At 47.9% G+C, this 18,310-nt stretch overlaps 8 protein-coding genes across 8 annotated transcripts; 4 read left to right on the top strand and 4 right to left on the bottom strand.

The window, feature by feature from the left end:
- Positions 1 to 994: 994 nt before the first annotated feature.
- Positions 995 to 2,485, top strand: N7473_010294 (acyl-CoA desaturase; the record flags this gene model as incomplete). The annotated part of the gene is made up of 4 exons (XM_057156233.1): positions 995 to 1,272; positions 1,336 to 1,756; positions 1,808 to 1,894; positions 1,958 to 2,485. 4 exons carry the CDS (start codon positions 995 to 997, stop codon positions 2,483 to 2,485), a joined length of 1,314 nt encoding a protein of 437 aa, XP_057004888.1.
- A 431-nt stretch (positions 2,486 to 2,916) lies between these two features.
- Positions 2,917 to 3,453, bottom strand: N7473_010295 (uncharacterized protein; the record flags this gene model as incomplete). The annotated part of the gene is made up of 2 exons (XM_057156234.1): positions 2,917 to 3,330; positions 3,382 to 3,453. 2 exons carry the CDS (start codon positions 3,451 to 3,453, stop codon positions 2,917 to 2,919), a joined length of 486 nt encoding a protein of 161 aa, XP_057004889.1.
- A 1,565-nt stretch (positions 3,454 to 5,018) lies between these two features.
- Positions 5,019 to 5,288, bottom strand: N7473_010296 (uncharacterized protein; the record flags this gene model as incomplete). The annotated part of the gene is made up of 1 exon (XM_057156235.1): positions 5,019 to 5,288. The coding sequence occupies one exon, from the start codon at positions 5,286 to 5,288 to the stop codon at positions 5,019 to 5,021; it is 270 nt and encodes an 89-aa protein (XP_057004890.1).
- A 42-nt stretch (positions 5,289 to 5,330) lies between these two features.
- N7473_010297 (ankyrin) lies at positions 5,331 to 5,895 on the bottom strand (the record flags this gene model as incomplete). Its single annotated transcript, XM_057156236.1, has 2 exons — positions 5,331 to 5,539; positions 5,592 to 5,895. 2 exons carry the CDS (start codon positions 5,893 to 5,895, stop codon positions 5,331 to 5,333), a joined length of 513 nt encoding a protein of 170 aa, XP_057004891.1.
- Positions 5,896 to 6,519: 624 nt separating this feature from the next.
- On the bottom strand, positions 6,520 to 7,955 carry N7473_010298 (tyrosine--tRNA ligase TYS1; the record flags this gene model as incomplete). Its single annotated transcript, XM_057156237.1, has 6 exons — positions 6,520 to 6,741; positions 6,800 to 7,032; positions 7,084 to 7,150; positions 7,217 to 7,281; positions 7,336 to 7,767; positions 7,838 to 7,955. 6 exons carry the CDS (start codon positions 7,953 to 7,955, stop codon positions 6,520 to 6,522), a joined length of 1,137 nt encoding a protein of 378 aa, XP_057004892.1.
- Positions 7,956 to 9,764: 1,809 nt separating this feature from the next.
- On the top strand, positions 9,765 to 10,320 carry N7473_010299 (uncharacterized protein; the record flags this gene model as incomplete). Its single annotated transcript, XM_057156238.1, has 2 exons — positions 9,765 to 9,987; positions 10,037 to 10,320. The coding sequence occupies 2 exons, from the start codon at positions 9,765 to 9,767 to the stop codon at positions 10,318 to 10,320; spliced, it is 507 nt and encodes a 168-aa protein (XP_057004893.1).
- A 2,238-nt stretch (positions 10,321 to 12,558) lies between these two features.
- On the top strand, positions 12,559 to 15,144 carry N7473_010300 (putative homeobox and C2H2 transcription factor; the record flags this gene model as incomplete). Its single annotated transcript, XM_057156239.1, has 1 exon — positions 12,559 to 15,144. The coding sequence occupies one exon, from the start codon at positions 12,559 to 12,561 to the stop codon at positions 15,142 to 15,144; it is 2,586 nt and encodes an 861-aa protein (XP_057004894.1).
- A 1,258-nt stretch (positions 15,145 to 16,402) lies between these two features.
- Positions 16,403 to 18,288, top strand: N7473_010301 (Laccase abr2; the record flags this gene model as incomplete). Its single annotated transcript, XM_057156240.1, has 3 exons — positions 16,403 to 16,634; positions 16,689 to 17,163; positions 17,238 to 18,288. 3 exons carry the CDS (start codon positions 16,403 to 16,405, stop codon positions 18,286 to 18,288), a joined length of 1,758 nt encoding a protein of 585 aa, XP_057004895.1.
- Between the last annotated feature and the right edge of the window lie 22 nt (positions 18,289 to 18,310).

Below are 18,310 nucleotides of genomic sequence, written 5' to 3' on the forward strand. Positions count from 1 at the left end.
AGGCACGAGCGTTAACACTGTTGGGATGTAAATGAGCGTTCTAAACCCACTCTGCGAGGGAGATGGCACGATGAGCTCACAGTTTCAGCTTTCTGTAAATATTATTACTTACAACAGGTATTTTCGGTCTCTATATCGACCTCTAGCGAGCCCTAAATCTAGATTTACAAAGATTCCACAATTACGATTGAGCTTAATCAGATGGTGTATTGCTTCCCTCGAAGACGGACCGAAGGCTTCTGGCCTTATTCTGTCGCTGCTCTTATGGTTCGGATTCTCGGTCCTCTCAGTATTGCCTGATTATATGAAACGATTTGAGAATGGCGTGAGGATGGCCTGACTCATTCCTTTGATTCAACAAAAATTTGGGGCGAGGAAGTTAGGTGGAATATAGTTCCAGTCTATGTACTATGACTTATCCAGGGATTCTTTCAACAGTTTTGCGGTATCTAGTCTACAGCCAAGATGTATTTTGAGTAGGGGTTCAGCGCATTCCCCACAGCACTTTGATAGGCTATTCAAAATTTGTTTTGAAAGAGCCGCGATAGGCTATTTCAGCCTTCACCCTACGTCATCTAGGCTATTGTCTTCCGGCAAATACCTAACAATCCCAATAATTTTGTGTCAACAAAATTGACAAGGTTGACCTTATGGTCCCATGGTTTGAAGGTTATGACTCTTAAAGATGTGTGGTTGGTGTTCCTTAATGCCTGGATTGTAAGGAAGCCGGGCCTGCGGGTAGATTTGGTGAGGCAAACGAGCAAGGCGTCCGTCGTCCCCAACGACCCAACAAATTCGACCACATAGTAAAAAAGAACACAACATGTTATTCACACATGAGACCGAGGAAGTAGACATTCTACATCTTATAATCATCTTATAACCATGGCCTTATACTCGGATATTCTGTGCCTAGTTGCCTTTGTTCTGTTTCATACAGTCCTCATCGCTTTAGATTCTTCTGGCTTGCCGATCAATCACTCCCGAAACCACCATGCCGCCGAAAAGCGAGGCCACGATGGCAGAAGCTAAGCCAAGTGGTCAAAAAGTGCATACCAGTGAGCAGCCTGTTACGCTGGGTAACTGGTATCAGCATGTCAACTGGGTTAATACAACCCTTATCTTGATTGTACCCGTTCTCGGCTGCATTACTGCTTTCTATACTCAACTACGAGTCCCAACAGCCATCTGGGCAGTTGTCTACTACTTCTGGACTGGGTTGGGTATTACTGCAGGCTATCATCGGCTTTGGGCACATCGTTCATACGAAGCGTAAGCATGTTCGCATCATGTCTCAGAAAATGATCCATGCTGACTCGAAGTCCACCATCACAGAAGTCTGCCGTTGAAAATCTTCCTTGCCTGTGCCGGGGGTGGTGCTATACAAGGCTCCATCCGCTGGTGGAGCAGCAAACACCGGGCCCACCATCGATGGACCGATACAAACAAGGACCCTTATAGTGTCCACAAGGGTATTTGGTACTCTCATTTCATGTGGATGGTCTTGAAGCAAAATCCCAAGGACAAAGGTCGTACAGATATCTCAGACCTCAACCAAGATCCCTTAGTTGTCTGGCAGCATAAGCACTACGGATTTTTCATTCTTGCATTTGGAATGCTGTTTCCGATGGTGGTAGCTGGCCTGGGCTGGGGTGATTGGAAAGGTGGTCTGATATACGCAGGGATCTTGAGATGGCTGTTCGTGCAGCAGGCGACCTTTTGTGTCAATTCTCTGGCTCATTGGCTGGGGGAACAGGTAATACTATAGCCATTCCTGATCATGGAAGACCGCACTAACGATATATAGCCTTTCGACGACAGAAACTCCCCCCGAGACCATGTTGTCACCGCTTTGGTGACACTGGGCGAGGGTTATCACAATTTCCACCATGAAGTAAGTTGATCTCCATGACATAAACCATCTATCCAGGTTGCCTTCCAGAGTTGACCTGTGAAGTTTCCATCGGACTATCGCAATGCCATCGAATGGTGGCAATATGACCCGACCAAGTGGTCAATTTGGGTATGGAAGCAGCTGGGTCTCGCCTCCAACCTCAAGCAATTCCGTGCCAACGAGATTGAGAAGGGCCGCGTTCAGCAATTGCAGAAGAAGGTGGACCAACAACGAGCCAAACTCGACTGGGGAATCCCCTTGGAGCAACTGCCAGTTTTCTCCTGGGATGATTTTGTGAACGATGCTCGAAGTGGAAAGGCCCTTGTTGTCATTTCTGGTGTGATTCACGACGTGACCAACTTTATTAATGAACATCCTGGTGGCAAGGTGCTCATCAGCTCTGGCATAGGGAAGGATGTGACGGCGCTGTTCAACGGTGGAGTGTATAATCACTCTAACGCAGCGCACAATCTTCTCTCTTCCATGCGTGTCGGTGTTGTCCGTGGTGGTGGTGAAGTTGAGATTTGGCGGCAAGGACATCCCGAGAAACTTGCGCCTGTCGGAGCCGCGCGAAGTTGGCCGACTTGCTGATGATGCTAGAGGAAGCTAATCCTATTTCTATTGATGGCCCCCATATCTTACAGTCATCAAGGTGTTCCAGAATCTACTACTCTTCCAGTATGTTACGAACTAGGCCCGGCTAGCATTACCCCAAAATGGAAACTTTCACTGAAAGAGTTGATGACAGAAAATATAGAAATGGGCTACCATAATGCTAAAAAAAGAAAGATTGAAGTAATGCTGTCTGACCCAGCAAGGAATTTCTTCGGAGAATAAAAGGTACTGTGTGTCCCGGAACAAGTCGGAGACTGAATCCAATCTTGTTTAGGCAAATTCGCTTATTCTCTCGAAGGATATCCCGCAGATACAATATTTCACGACATCGCATTTAAAGACAAGATGGAGAGGAAGGAAGTCGATCCTCCACCATAGGCATCAAAGTATGGAAAGTGACCGAAGTCTTAGTTGGGCCCCAAATAGGTTCCGATATATGGCGACATATCACCACAGACATCGACATCCTCATAGTTCAGACCAAAGCCCTTGATCTCAGCAATTGTTCGGAAATACGAATCTGCTTGATTTTTGAGCTCAACAAAACGAAAGATTTTGTCTGCTCCTTGCTTGGTATATCGATACCATTGGCGGGAAAGCTCGATAGAGGCAGTATCGACGAATGAGGAGTCAAGGACATTACTTGTAACCTTGTCGAAAGTAACCTTGAAGCCTTTGCCGTCGAACCGCTTGTGTCTGTTCGAGATAGGAGTACCGCTGTCCGAGAATCCGTCATGGGAAAGATGCAGCTGGCCCGTTCCGTTATCCCAGTGATGAAGGGCAAAGTCATGTCCTTCGGCCTCATCGCGGAATCTGAGATTCTATACCATCACAGAAGAGACCAGTGCTGGTTGGTTATCCCGTCGTTTGACACCGGCAGCACCCAAAGTGAGATTGTGGAGAGAGTCAAAGTCATAGATATCCTGACCTAGAAGGTCCATCATGCTCGAGTAATGGTCATTACTACCAACCGAGCGGCGTCCATTGGCTACAGTGGCGTGATATACATCAGTTCCGGCAGCAATATCTAAGGTTCGACCCAAACTCAAGTGTAGGTGAAATCCTACTCCGAAATAATTGACGTATTTTGCAGATACCTCCTTTCCTTCACCATGACAGACTATAGAGACAAAGTCTGCAGCCGTATCGACAAAAGCAATACTAGATCATACCAGCGATAGTCAGTCTAGATTCAGTAAGTGTATGTTGGCATGATGAGGCTAAAAAACATTCATGGCGCTAGTCCGGAAGCGGCAAAGCTAACCACATTCAGAAATTGATAGGTCCCGCCCAATATTGCTCCACCAAAAACCCAAAAATTTTCATTCAAAGGACAAAAAGTTATATGATCATTCTCCGATAGGGGGAATCGAACCCCCGGCTGCCGTGTGAGAGACGGCGATGTTAGCCACTACACCATATCGGACGGTGATGGAAGTCAGTCTCCCTGAAGCACATTATGAAAGAGCTACTATGGTATATGGGGAACGTTCTCAACATATTTAGAGATCCAATGACATTAGGTCCTTCAAAATAACCTCCTATTTAATTTGCATAGTTTTTTATTCTGTCAGCCGGCTTATTGGATACGATTTTCACGCTGAAATATAAATAAGTTTCTACAATTCAATCTGTTGATAGTTGATCTCAACTAACGCGACGCTCCACTCCACGGAAAAGCCATCTTCCTATTTGAAGAGTTGATACATCAGCTTCAGTTCATTCTCCTTCGATTTCAATTCTAGCTGTTTCAATGACCTAGTGTAGACTCGGAAGTAGAAACCGGCCCGATGTTATCACGAGACAGCGACGCCCAGGACTAGTATACAATTTATTACAGAATTAAAATAGATGACAAAAAAAACATAAGATCGATAGTTCCATTCAACATGTCTTAGAGGCCACATTGACTTGAGCTAAGCTGATAGCAACATAGAAATAAGGCCTTCGCTAATCACACTCGATCGAAATGGACATGTCGGAATCTCTGCAGCAGTCAAACAATCCTGCGATTCTTACATCTTAATGCTTCAGCTTCAGCTTTCAAGATCTCCTCGTACAGCTCCTCAGATGATACTTCTGCCCAGTGCTGATCAAGCCATTCAAGAATGGCTCGAAAGGGTTCCAAAGAGCGAGTGCGGCTGATCTTGCGTCGCGGCGAATGTCAAAGGAGTATCTCCGTTCTCATCTCGGAGGCAGGGGTCTGCACCCCTTTGCAGAAGCGCATCCAGTTGATTAGGATGGTAATCAGTGAAAGCGTTCCAAACGCAGGTGCGTCCGTGTTTTTCTCGAGCATTGATGTCCACTCCGCTTCTCAGTAACATATCTATGGGCATTTCAGTAGGGGATTCCGGAATTTCGAGACGAGCGGCGTCGCTGATGACTTCCGGAAGCTGATTGTCAGGAAGGAGTGTGAAGCCTCAATTCAAGAAATAGCTGGTCACGGAAACATCTCCTCGTGGAATTGACTGACACAGTGCGAGGCTTTTACTGCGATCTTTCATAGCCCCTAGGTCGAATCCGTTTTCACAAAGGTTTTCCAGCTTCGCCACACCTCCACGACTTGCGGATAAAAGTATGGACCCTTCTCTATCCGTTGTTGCCGGCGTGCAATTTCAAGCGCAAAGCCTCGGCGGGTTGAAATTTGGACGAGTGACTGGCGGCCTGATTCGACCACAAGTTGGATCAAATACTCTGGGCTTTCACCAAGCTGGACCTCGGTAGGGTCAGCCCCGTGGCTCAATAAGAGCTCGAAGCACGCCTCATGCCCTCGTCCCATTGCGGAACGCAAAAGGCCCTTAAACAAGCTTGCGTCCTCCCGCTAGACCTCCAAGTATTTATCAAGTAGGGCTTTGGCGACCTGTAGATGTACATTTTCTAGAGCAGCCACCAAAGGCCCTCCGTCTTTTTCATCGACGCCGTACTCGAGAAGTATCTTCACCACCGAGTCGTGCCCTGCCTCGGCAGCCCATTCTAGTGGCCTTGGAGACCATTGACCAATACGAATCTCCCCGTCTCGATCTCTGCCACCTGGATTTGTATTTCTCATTGGCAATTGAAGTAGCACCATTCTCAATCACACGTTGAAAAATTCGATCACGCCCAAGGATGATTGCCTTCTGCAGTGTTCCCGAGGCGATCGGCCGGTCCACGTATGTCAGGATGTTCGCCTTGAGGCATTGGGCCAACACATCTTCGTTGCCTTTTTCGACAATCCATTCCAGTACATCGTTGTTGCAGCCAGGAAGCTTTTCGTGGTAGATGTATGTGTTGACGAGCCCGTGGAGTCGGCGATTCACCACGCCAAACGCCGTCAAATCCCAGCCATATTCCAGATGTTCGATGATCTCAAAGAGGAGTTCGTAGGGAAGTTTGAGGAGCCCCATGAGGGATCCAGTGATGCACCTCTCAAAAGGCGCTCCCTCGATGCGGATGGTAAAGAGAGACGGTGGTAGTAAGATGAAAGTTGCCTGGCCGCGACGTGGACTGGATAGAGGAGGCTTGCAGAGAGGTCGGTATCGAAACTTAGCAAGACCCAAGACGTGCAAGAATCCGAAAAGAAGATGAAAGGATTCAAATTCTGTGAGCAGTGGGAGAGAAAGAAAGTGAGGGTGGGTAACTGCCGCTGCTTGAGTCCTGAAACTAGAAACATGTGGGTGGAACAAACAAGAGGAAACGCCGAATCTATGACACACTACAATTTCATATGAGGCAGCCAGAAAGGGCCATCCTCCATTCCCCGAGGCTCAAATATTGGTATTCCTTTGAACATAGCCAGCTTACTATTGTTCTCTCATAATTTAATCAATTCCTTTGAGGCCGTGGATTTTTGTGACACATGACATGTGTTCCTTACACCCCTGTACTGCAAAATGGCCATGGAAGTATTTGCTATCGATTTTAAATGTAATCTCACTAATTGGCGATCACGTATAAACACCAAATTTTCTTCGGTAATAGGTTATCAGAATGTACTCAAACCAGGAAAGTTATGACGCAATAGATGTATCCTACTCCTTTGGACGCTCTGGGAGCTCCTGCTCCTTAGCAGCGCCGGGGAATCGAGAACCCCTATCCTTAACCTTCTTCACCTTCTTCTGCACAACTGGGGGCGGGTAGGCCTTGAGGGTGATCTCTTGCCACTCGGCCGAGGCTTGGTAGGCATCATGAATGGGTGCCATGAGGCGGGTGAGGGCTTCCGCCGCGGCAGGCTTGAGGAATTGAGGGGTCAACTAGATGGTTGTTAATAACTGTACTGTTTCACTGGGTTTTGAAGCATTGATAGCATACAACATCGTTTGCGTAATCATCCTTGAGTTGTTGGATGTCGGTGTAGACCAAAGGCTCGGCGTCGCGGCGTTCGACACGGAATTCCTTGTTGCCCGCTAGAGCGGCAGCAGGAAGGAGGACGAATTCCACCAAAGCAATAATACCATTGTTTTCAACAATTTTAGGGGCCGCTTCGGACTTGCGGATCTTCTTAGCGACGACCTCGGGCGCATCCAGGAGATCAATCTTGCTATCTGTTTGGTGTTAAAAGGGACCCGTATGCGAAAGTTGAGAGATCAGCTTACCTTCAACACTAGAGCTCATTTTGCCTCCACTCAAGCCGGCTACCATTGGTGTGATGAGATGAGCGCGCTAGAGGATTGTGTCAAATTAGAGATATTCAAGTAGCCCAAGTGGCTAGATGCAAGATGGTCTTACCTTTCGGTAACCGAGCTTGGGTAGCCACTCAGTTGCCGCCACAAAGAGCTTACGCTGGTCGAGACCTATTTATTGAATGAGAACTGGATAGAGTGCAGGAGATATATGCCAAAACATACCGCCCAACTCAGCGTCGACCTTCAGGTACTCCTCATCGAGAACCTGGAGAATCGGGTACAGCAAACCACTCAACGGAGCGTTGGTGGACTGCTTGACAATCTCGGCACCGGCCTTCCTACAATCATGCTCGGAAGTCAGAGCGGCCAGCCGGTAGACATCCATAACATAGTCGGCGTTGCGCTGGTAAGAGCTACCGAGCACAAACTCGAGCTTCTCCGTTGACACGCCGACAGCCTCGAGAATCGCGGTGATGATTTTTTGATAGTATTTGACGCGGTTTTCGACCAACTCAAGGGGCGCCTTCATAGAATCCAGGAATGCGTGCACATCGGCAAGGAGGATAACGACCTCACATCCTGCGGCGAGTAGCTGGGCAATCTTGAGCGCGGCGACGAAGTATCCGGAGTGAGGCTTGCCGGTGGTAGCAGTACCTAGAAAATGGAAAGAAAGCGCATGTTAGTTGGCCATTGAAGGTCACATGTAAAGGTGGACAGTCCTTACCCCAGTACACACGAGGGTTGCGCCCCTCCTTGAGGATACTCTCAATCAGCTCCGGATTGAGCACTTCGCCGAGGTTCTCCTTGATGAGATCGAATCTTTGCTCTGCAGACAACGCCATCTTCGCACAAGAATGAGTACCCGTCGACTTCGAATTGAGTAACAGTATGAGGGGTAGAGACGGAAAATGAAAATAGCACAGAAAATGCCAGGCGGAATAACCCCGCAATTAAGCCGGCAGAATATAAACGGTATCAAGAGCGGTCAATCAAGTGAGTCACATCCACGTGACCGTTGTTGATGCACCTAACGTCACTAACTCCAGTCGGAGTCTTGTTTTTGTTATAACATCGATGCAATGGAAATACGGATATAAAAATACACACCACCAGGCACTGAATTTGGTGCAAGCAATGGAAATTAGTATTGGATTCCCGTCAAGTTAGGTTGCAACCCTTGGTCATGAACCCGACCCGACCAATATGTCCAGATTAACCATTCCGCATTCCGAGAGGGTACTCTGAACACCCGATTTCAGCTACCGGGTTTTCTTTCTTCGGAATTCGCCGCTTTTGTATGGGTTCCAAGGTAGTTGACTTCGTAAATTCCAGTCTTAGCTCGGAGTTACCTGTCAAACGAATGTCGCATTGATCAAAGCCAGCTCTGAAGGTAGAGTGGGGAATTATGCATAGTGGGTGGACGACGAAACAAATGAATGAGGTCAATTCAACGAGAGCCCAGTACCTCGAATGGAGAAGATGATTTCTATGGGCGGAGGATAAATCGGTGTACAATTCAGCCTCGTAGGAATGAACTCTGAAACAGTACCGGTTTGCGCTCATAATCAAAAAGTGAGTACGTCAAATCAAATCAGAGAATCATCTAGTTCTTTAGTACATTTTCTGAGATCCATTTACTGCGAGTCGAGATTAAGATTGTCGAGAATATGCTCACCTTTAGACATTCTATGTCGTCATTGCTTGCGACGTGCGCTTCTATTGATGAAGTTCTACCAATAAATAGTCGAAGGAAGGCCGTTTTATCGATACGATATATTTGAGGCCTCTTTGGCTCATGATCATTTAAAAGACGAGAAGTGCGGCAGCCAAAAAGGACTTTATTTGAGCCAGGGGGAAAATGGCCTTTTTGATCTACACAAACTCAATTTTGAGACAGCCCGCCTGAATGTGTATCTTATCTACAGTATTCAACAACAGGATGGGACAAATCCCAACTTTGAGACTTTGATCCGGGTGATTAATTTTACCTGCGCTATATGGACCAAGGCGAATCTTCATGTAACACGGAGACTTCGGGGTTTTCATGAGCTACTTACAGAGCCAATAGGCTTCAAAGGTGTCTGAAGGCTCATAACTTAATATCAAAATTTAGATTTTAGTACTGTTTTTAGATCGAAGGAAATATGATATCAAAAATTAGGTTACTTCTGCCGCTATCAACGCCATGAAATATCTCCTTCGTGACTTTCAGTCCATCAAAAACCTTGTCTGACCACTGCTTGTCTTGGCCGATACTTGAAGAAGCCAAGAGAGGATCTGATAATATAAATGCGAAACATCGAAAAAATGAGGATGCTAGTAAAAATTGGAATGCGAACAAAAATCGTGCCACCAGCAAAAATCGTGATGCAGCTATAATATAAGGCTGAAGACTTGCTTCAAGATACCTGTGACTCCCTAATCCTTTGTTCTATTTTCCTTTCTGTCTTCCTTTTCTTATCTCTAAATTCATCGAGACCAACTTTCTTTTGATTACAGCTCAATGAAGGCCCCCCTCAAGCTGTGTCTGGTCGTATCCAGCATGGCAGTCTACGCTACCACGACTGAAACCAGCAGTGGGAAGAATCTTTGGCCTGCTTTCCTGCCAAATGGTATTCCTAGTATCCCATTGGTCAATCTCACTCTTCCAAATGGACTTCCAATGCCTAGTGGTCTACCTATCCCAAGCGATTGCCATCCCTATCGGACTTCCAGTGAAAGCTCGTTTCCCGAGCCCTAGCGGTCACTCTGAACCAACGGGATCCCATCGCCAGTCTAAGAGACAGCTCTTTGGCATAACTGAAAATGGAGTTACAACCAACACTGGCTGCCAGCCCTTGACGTTTATCTTTGCCCGTGGAACTGGCGAGCGGGGTAATATGGCAACTGTCGTGGGCCCTCCTGTGGCTTCGGCAGTGCCCAGATACAAAGGTTGTCCTTGGTGGTTACTCCGAGAGTGCGATGGTGGTGCATAATGCAGCGAACTCTCTGTCTGCGGGTCAGATCACTGCTGCAGTACTCTTTGGCGACCCATTCAAGATGTTCGGTGTTGGAAAGCTCTCAGCGAGCAATGTCAAGGAGTTTTGCGCCCTTGGAGATCCTGTTTGCGAGAATGGTTTCAATGTTTTGCCTTATGTTTCATATGGAGCTGATGCGAGGACGGCGGCACAGTTCCTAGTCCAGGCTGCTGGTATTTCGCATTCTTGATCAGCGTTCATGGTGCATAGCTCGTTTCGTATTAAGGGGTTTCCAGGGCAAATGGGGGCAAGTACAAAGCTTTTTAGCACAACGCTTGTGTATTTGGCTCTTTGGAGTCTCAATGATAGGAAATTAACATTCTGGGATACTTCCTCCTCCGCATGAGTATCATGATAAGTTCAGTGATTAAGGTTTCTCTCGAGGCCAAGTATGGGTCTGTGCGGATCCAGGATTCACGATATGCAGACTCGAGTTTGATTAAAAGCCATTGAAGGTATGAAACAAGTCGCACGAGCACTATATTCAAAAAGAGCATCGGTGATCGAGCATGGACAGTGCGTGTAGGATTTGTGTCGTGATCTAGGTAGCACCTGTGTTCGACCTCGGCTAGAGAGGTTTCTATTTTCCAGTGTCCACCTAGGTGCGTATGAAGTGAAACGCCCAGAGCGATATACTGAAAAACAAGTACAGCCAGAATCCCTCCTATAAAAGTGGATGGGAGCATCTGATAGGTATTCTTAGTTTGATCATTATCTAGGGAAGGGCAGTGGAAAACTAAGGTTCCACTAACGAGATACACGATGACACTAGGCCCATGGTGCCACCAAACCTATGGCCTGAGCGTTTCGTCAGACATCGTAACCAGCACATCACTTAAACGGACTCAAAACTCAGGCTCGTCATAAAGTAGAATGCACATAATCATGCCATCAGAAATATGTTTGAGAATCGATGGATGGACGTCTGTATCCGGCCCAATTGTGACACAGCAATTACTCTCTTCTTTCTTTCTAGCTATTGTGAATGTTCAGAATATTAACAATAATTAGACAGAATAAGCATTGACATTTGTCTTGGGAAATTTAGAAGTTTGGGCTTGAAGAGTTGATCGTTGACTCATAGGTGTCTGCTGCATAACTAGCATAACCAATCGTGAGAATGCGGCTAGAATTATGGGCCACCAGAGCGCCTTCCCGAGACATAGCCAATCGAGTCTATGACTGTAAGGAGTCTTGGCATTTTGGCCGTACTCAGTGGACCTGAGAAGGATAAGATCAGTACTCAGTTCTACCTCGCTTCATAAAAACGGTGTCGTAGTTGTCTGCATCGATTGGTTAAAGTACGTGATATAGGCACGATCTAGGCAAGATCGGTCATCTGAGGTATGCCTAAGAAAAGAAGTCACACTAAAATAGCATTTGCGATTGTGATAAAGTGGTTTTAATTGACCTATCAAATTCTTCGCATTAAGCCGCGGTTCTTCTAGAAATCCCGAGAAAACAGGAAGTCAATGACTTGTCCAGCGGTCCACTCCGTACCGAGTTGGAGAAATAAACGCTAACTAGCTAGGTTAGTAGTAGTCACTCGGGGAGACAAGAAACCAGGGTACCCATAATTGAGCATAATGTGATATGATATGCTACTTAATACGAGCATTAATGTACTCCGATATCGCGGGCGAAAGATAAATCACAGCTGCCCGAACGGGATTGCCAAGGCCGAGGGCAAACGAGACAAACCGAGAGAGTCGACCTCCACCTTAGCCCCGCCCTCGCGGCAAACCTTTCCCAAAGAAGCTTGGCCTTGTCGTTCGAAGGGCGTGCAGGTGCAGCGTCTTCTGATCATTCGGAACCTTGACTCCTTCTCCGGCCCTATGGTTCGCTCTCAGCCAATCTTCACAAATGACGTTGTCGTGGTTGATCGGCTATCCCGAATCTTGACCCATGTTGCGGACACGAGCGCCCCCTTCTCGTTGGACGGCTTGACGTGCACCGTATTACATTTGCTTATGACTGATGCCTTATCAGACATGGCAGGAAAGCACGAGCCCTCCTGATGCTGACCTGCAGGCTGGATGAGGTTCTGAGAACTTGAGGAAGAAGGGACTTAAGATGGTCACCAATTACCTGCTAACAATCTGTGGATCTGAGTGGTTCCAGTGGATTCTTAGCGTGTAAATGGCACATGGCTGGTTGGTGCCGCAGCCTTGAGGTTCAGAAATCGCATTTCTGGCTCCACCGGGTTTGATTATTCACCCAACCGCTGTGTCCCTTTCGCTGCTACCCCAGACCAAGGATACACCCTCTTCCTAGACCGACTCTTCCCTTTGAATCTCCAATCTCTCCACCGTGGCCTGAGCCTTACTTGATTCCCATATATCTCGAGTGGTTCATTTTCCTTTTCTCTGTGCAACAACCTCCTGCTGGAATCTGACGTCGGCCTTTTCGCCAGGCGCGCAGTTCCGAAATGGAGTACTTTGATTTTGAAGGCGCCTCCTCGGCCCATGATTCAAATCATCCAAGCGATGATGTCGCCTCGCTTGATCTTGAATTTGATGAGCCTGAAGAGCGGGACGCCAGATTCGACTCATTGCTTCAGGACCAGTCGTTGGACTTTCCTGCCAATGCTCTCGTGCCGGAGTCGGCCGAACAGTATGTGGGCGACTCTATCGGCCCCGATCAGGACACCGGAGTCTACCCCATGTTCCGAGCCCAGGAACCCTGTGACTTTTGCCGGCGAATGGGTCTGGACTGCTTTGTCGCCAAACGTGGAGTAATGCAGAATGGATGTACCTGCTGTATCTCGCTCTACCGTGAATGTAGTTTCACCCATGCCAAAGTTCCTGGCAAATTTCTTCAGACCTTACACACCGTGTCAGAGAACGCCTATATTCCTACGGGTGGATTGACAGGGAAAAGAGCCCTCAAATCCGTCTCTTACGGGGCCTTTGGAGACGACACCGATGCGCGCTCTCGTAAGAACAGCGCTCGATTCTCTCGCAGGGCTGTCACAATCCTCAAGGGCTGGCTACGCGATCACAACGAGAACCCCTATCCCAATGAGGTTGAGAAGGACGAATTGAAGCAGAATACAGGCTTGACAAGAATCCAAATCTCCAACTGGCTGGCAAACGCTCGACGTCGCGGCAAAGTTCGACCTTCTACGGGCACCAATTCGCCCGTACCAGGAGCTGTCGACATCCCTGGTTCGCATCCCAAAGACCCGGCGCTCATGACCCCTCTTGAACGTTGGAAGTACTCTCCTCCTGAGAACGAACCTGCTACTATAAGCGATATTACCCGTGCTTTGGCCAATCCTCCATTCGATCCCTCGCGTCAACGCAGGACCCATTCTGGTCACGTGAGGCCCCGTCATCCGGGGTCCAGTACCAATGAGTCAAGCCACGCAAGCTCAGAACATAAAAGATATACTGCCTCAGCCAGTAGTTTGGATACTAGTCGGTCATCCATCTCTGACCTCTCTTTCGCTTCTGCGTTCTCCCATCGATCATCCCTTTCATTTGGTTCAATGGATCGAAAGGAACGTCATCGCCGCCGCCGCAAACCTTCCATACCTGCCAATACTTTCCACAATCAGAAGGCCAAGGCAGTTCGTCCTTTCCAATGTACCTTCTGTACTGATTCATTCGCTGCCAAGTATGACTGGCAACGCCATGAAAAATCCATGCACTTGATCTTGGACAAGTGGACATGTTCTCCTCATGGTGGTGTAACGGAGGAGAATGGTATACTTCGTTGCGTCTTCTGCTCGGCAGCTAATCCAGATAGGGATCACCTTGAAACCCACAATTACATGAGCTGTCAAGAGAAGTCTCTTCAGGAGAGGACCTTTTATCGGAAGGATCACCTGAATCAACATTTGCGTCTAATGCACAATGCCAAGTTCCAACCCTGTATGGACAAGTGGCAAAGTAGCATTGCGGAGATCAAGTCTCGCTGTGGTTTCTGCGCAACTGTCATGCACACTTGGAAAGACCGCGTGGACCATCTTGCCGGTCACTTCAAGAATGGTGCTAGTATGGCTCAATGGCAAGGTGACTGGGGTTTCGAGCCATCAATCCAAGAGCGAGTCGAGAATGCCGTTCCGCCATATCTCATTGACTATGAGTGGAGGTCCCCTGATCCCTGGACTACTGTTCAAGCACAAGGAGACGGTACCTCCCCGCAGCTCGAAGTACCGAATGACGCCAATTGCTACATGCGCCTCACACGTGAACTCACTTCATATGTTCATAACCAAAAAGCTCAAGGGGTCGTCCCAACCGATCAGATGCTGCAGACAGAGGCGCGTCGAGTCATCTACGGGAATGACGACGACCCCTGGAATCAGACATGCGCCGACAACCCTCTCTGGCTGACGATTTTGAAGCGGGACACCGGCCTAGAAAGTCCTGCCAACAATGAGGACATTCAACTATCTGATCTTGGGCTGCAGCCTCCCTTTACAGGCCGTGGTGTTTTGCAGCAACCTCCCCAAGACGCTGCAAATATTTTCGCCAGGGGAGTCGGCGCTGGTGCCCTACCCAGTCCAGCCGTGTCCAGCCCTGGTTTACGAAGCCCCGCATATCCCCCAACAGGATTCTCTTCTACCGCGCCTAGTGGGCAGGGAAGCCTAGCAGGGAGCTACGCCGGAAGTTCAGGGATGATATCAGCTGGTGTGCCCGCATTCATCTCTGATTGGAGTAGCAGTCTACCTGGCCATGCTTCGTCATCCTCTATTCATGCAGATAGAGAGGCACCTGATCCGTTGGTGCAGATGGGGTTCGATCCGGAGTTCCTGCAACGACTCAGTGATAGCTATAGCGAGTTAACGCCACCTGATATGGAAACCGTGCCTTTGGATGCATCTATCGACTACGAGGGCAAGGGGAAGCAGCCGTGGTTGAATTCCGTATCACAAACACGGCCACTTCTGGGTCTGCCCGCTTCAGATCCCCTCGCAGCCCTTCATTCTAAAGAGGGCTATCCTCCTGCGTCAGATGCTGCCCAATCTGGGCAACCTGCATTCCGTGACGATTCCGGAACCTTTTGATTTTTTGTGATGAATACTACATTGATGCATGCCAGTTCAAGCTAAAATGGTGAAAGTTTAATTTTCTTTGCGTGGATTTATTGGAAGAGAACTGGATTTGTTATGGTAATTTCAATTGTTTCTATTTACGAAGATACTACCCAATGAAATACTGTTTTGCATTTTAATATTCGTGATATCATGATCCATTATCCTCGTGGTGGATGGTTGAGTTTGAAATCGAACTATCACCATACGCCCTGCTGGACACCCTTGCTCCTCGATAGGTAGGACCTGGTAATGCTTCTGATTCGTCCTAAAGAGACGTGTACCTGAGTCAACCTTTACACACGTGCAATAGTTCACCGTCCAGGCAATGTTGAAATTGGACTATTCTGCTAATTTCTTGTGTCCAGAATTACTGGTTGGTTGACTCTCACCCGATTCCATGATTACCAACTTTCTCTTTGTCCCAAGACCCAGAATCATGGTTGGATTTTGTCTGACACGCAGGGTGCCGAGACGCACTATCCTGAGTTAGGCGTGTCCAGCGGGTCAGGCACTTTTCAATTGTAGTCCTTAATTCGTTCCTCGTACACCACCGCTGTTAAGCCGAGGTCCTTGGGTGGAGTATCGTTAGGGCTGCGAAAGATGCATCCACTACTGCCCCGCAAGTCTCAGCCTCCTAAGCTCCTTCATGATTTCGTCACCTCGTAAACCCATGTTCATCACGCTGCCGGATTATCCATCGGGCTGTAATCTTTCCGAGATCTAGAGGCGTCCAGGCTGGCATTTGATTACAGTCTTTACCAGATTAGGAAAATTCGCATGTACGAGCGAGATCCCGCGCGGACGCCACACGAGATCAATGTTTTTTGATTGGCTCCGTTCCAAAATCAAGATCCAAGATCCCAAGCTTATATTCTTGATCTATAATGGCGGTCGGAAGAACTTGTAATTCCATCTGATCCTTCTGCAGGGTTTTGCTACAAGCCATAGTCGCCGATCAACGTGTCGGGGACTGTTTCTTTGATCCGTTTTGACGGTGAACATTGCGAGCGTAGCAGCTGCTCCATTACGACAACTTGCTAAGACTGGTAGGGCGTCAATTGACAACTATCAGCCAATATTAATATGCTTCATTTACGAAAGTCCACTTCACGAGAGTCCGTCTCAATCTGATAGCTTTGTATATAAACGCTAGTATCCCATGGATCAAGATGGTGCAACATTGCATTTGGTATTTGACTTGAGCTGCTAAACAGAGACTAAATTCGTCATGGGTAGCTTGCTGTTTTTGCTCTTATGTTTCACGGAGTGGGCATCCCCCGCTACTGTCTATTTTGCGGTCAACCTGACCTGGGCCAACCATACTGTCGCAGGGGTTCAGCGAGAGATTATCCTTACCAATGGACAATACCCTGGTCCTGAACTGCGATTGAACCAGGGCGATGATGTCTACTTTGACGTGTATAACGGCTGTCCATTTAATGCGACAGTACACTTCCACGGTGAGAACGATGCCTTCGCCAAAGTATACTCAACGCTAAGATAGACTTTCCTAGGCATTGAACAAATCGGTACACCATGGTCAGATGGAGTTCCTGGCATGTCCCAAACGCCCATTGAATCGTACAATGACTTCCGTTACCACTGGAAAGCAGATCAGTACGGTGCCTATTTCTATCATGCACACCATCGCGGCCAACTGGAAGATGGCTTGTACGGGCCCATCTACATCACTCCATCAAGTACCGTGATAAAGCCATTCAGTCTGATAACGAGCGACAATGTCGAGGTTCAAGCCATGATCGACGCGGAAGAAAATACTTCACCGCTGCTGCTCTCGGACTGGCGTCTCTTAACCTCGGAACAAATTTGGGATGCTGAGGAGGCCTCTGGGGTTGATGCATTTTGTGCCAATGCTCTACTGATCAATGGAAAGGGCTCAATGACATGCTTTTCGCAAGATGAAATCAATGGCCTAACAACCCCAGCGCAGAAAGGCGCTCTGGGAAATGAGACCCTTACTGATATCGCGTGAGTAACCCTTGTATTATAGCCAGCTTCTTTTCGGAAGAATTAAATAGCTAATAAGTTCATTTCACGAACAGATGCTTTCCTCCAACCGTTGCGCAAGGCGACTTCCCTCACAATCCTAGCGCTCTCCTACCAACCATGTTCTATGGGTGCACACCTTCCCAGGGACCCCAACAAGTCATCGATGTGGACCCAGATTGTCCATATATCAGTTTGGATCTTACCAGTGCTGCTGGTCTACTACATCTCACATTCTCCATCGATGAGCATTTCATGTGGGTATACGCCATTGACGGACACTACATTGAGCCCGTCGAAGTCAACGCCATCAATATCCCCAACGGAAACAGATATTCCGTTCTAGTCCCAGTGAACCAGACTCCAGGAGACTATACAATTCGCATGGTCAGCGGTAGTAATCAGCAGATCCTTAATACAACGGCCATTCTACACTACGAAGATTCAGACCAGCTCAAAAGGACTTCGAATTCGTGGATCACACTGACGGGTGGCAATGCCACAGTAGATACCGTCTTCCTCGATGACACTTCAGTCGTGCCCTATCCAGCCATCGCCCCGTCCACCAATGTCGCCGCCACATATTTCCTAACAATCAGTCACTTTGGCGCATCATACCGCTGGACACTTGGAAACAGCAGTTTCGATCTTGAACTCGAAGAATCTCAGCCGCTACTCTTCAATCAAACCACGATTCCCAGTGACCTGATCATTCGTACTGATAACAACACCTGGGTCGACTTAATCATCCAAGTCGATTCACCCGCTCAGCCCGCTCATCCAATCCACAAACACTCAAACAAGCATTTTGCTATTGGACAGGGCCTGGGAACATTTACATGGTCATCGGTCGCGGAGGCAGTGCAATCTATTCCAGGCTCATTTAACCTAGTCAACCCCCCGATCAAGGATACCACTGCAACACCGGTTGCTGATAGTGGCCCTGGGTGGCTGGCTATCCGATATCAGGTCGTCAACCCGGGTGCATTCTTGATTCATTGTCATATTCAGGTTCATCAGAGTGGTGGAATGTCATTGGCCTTGTTGGACGGGGTGGATGCGTGGCCCACTGTGCCGTCGAACTATCTTAATGATTCAGGGTTCTGAGTTCGTGAGACGGCGTATATAT

Source organism: Penicillium subrubescens, assembly GCF_028828155.1.
Source record: "Penicillium subrubescens strain IBT 31985 chromosome Unknown utg000007l_segment0_segment0, whole genome shotgun sequence".
In the NCBI taxonomy this organism is placed as follows: domain Eukaryota; kingdom Fungi; phylum Ascomycota; class Eurotiomycetes; order Eurotiales; family Aspergillaceae; genus Penicillium; species Penicillium subrubescens.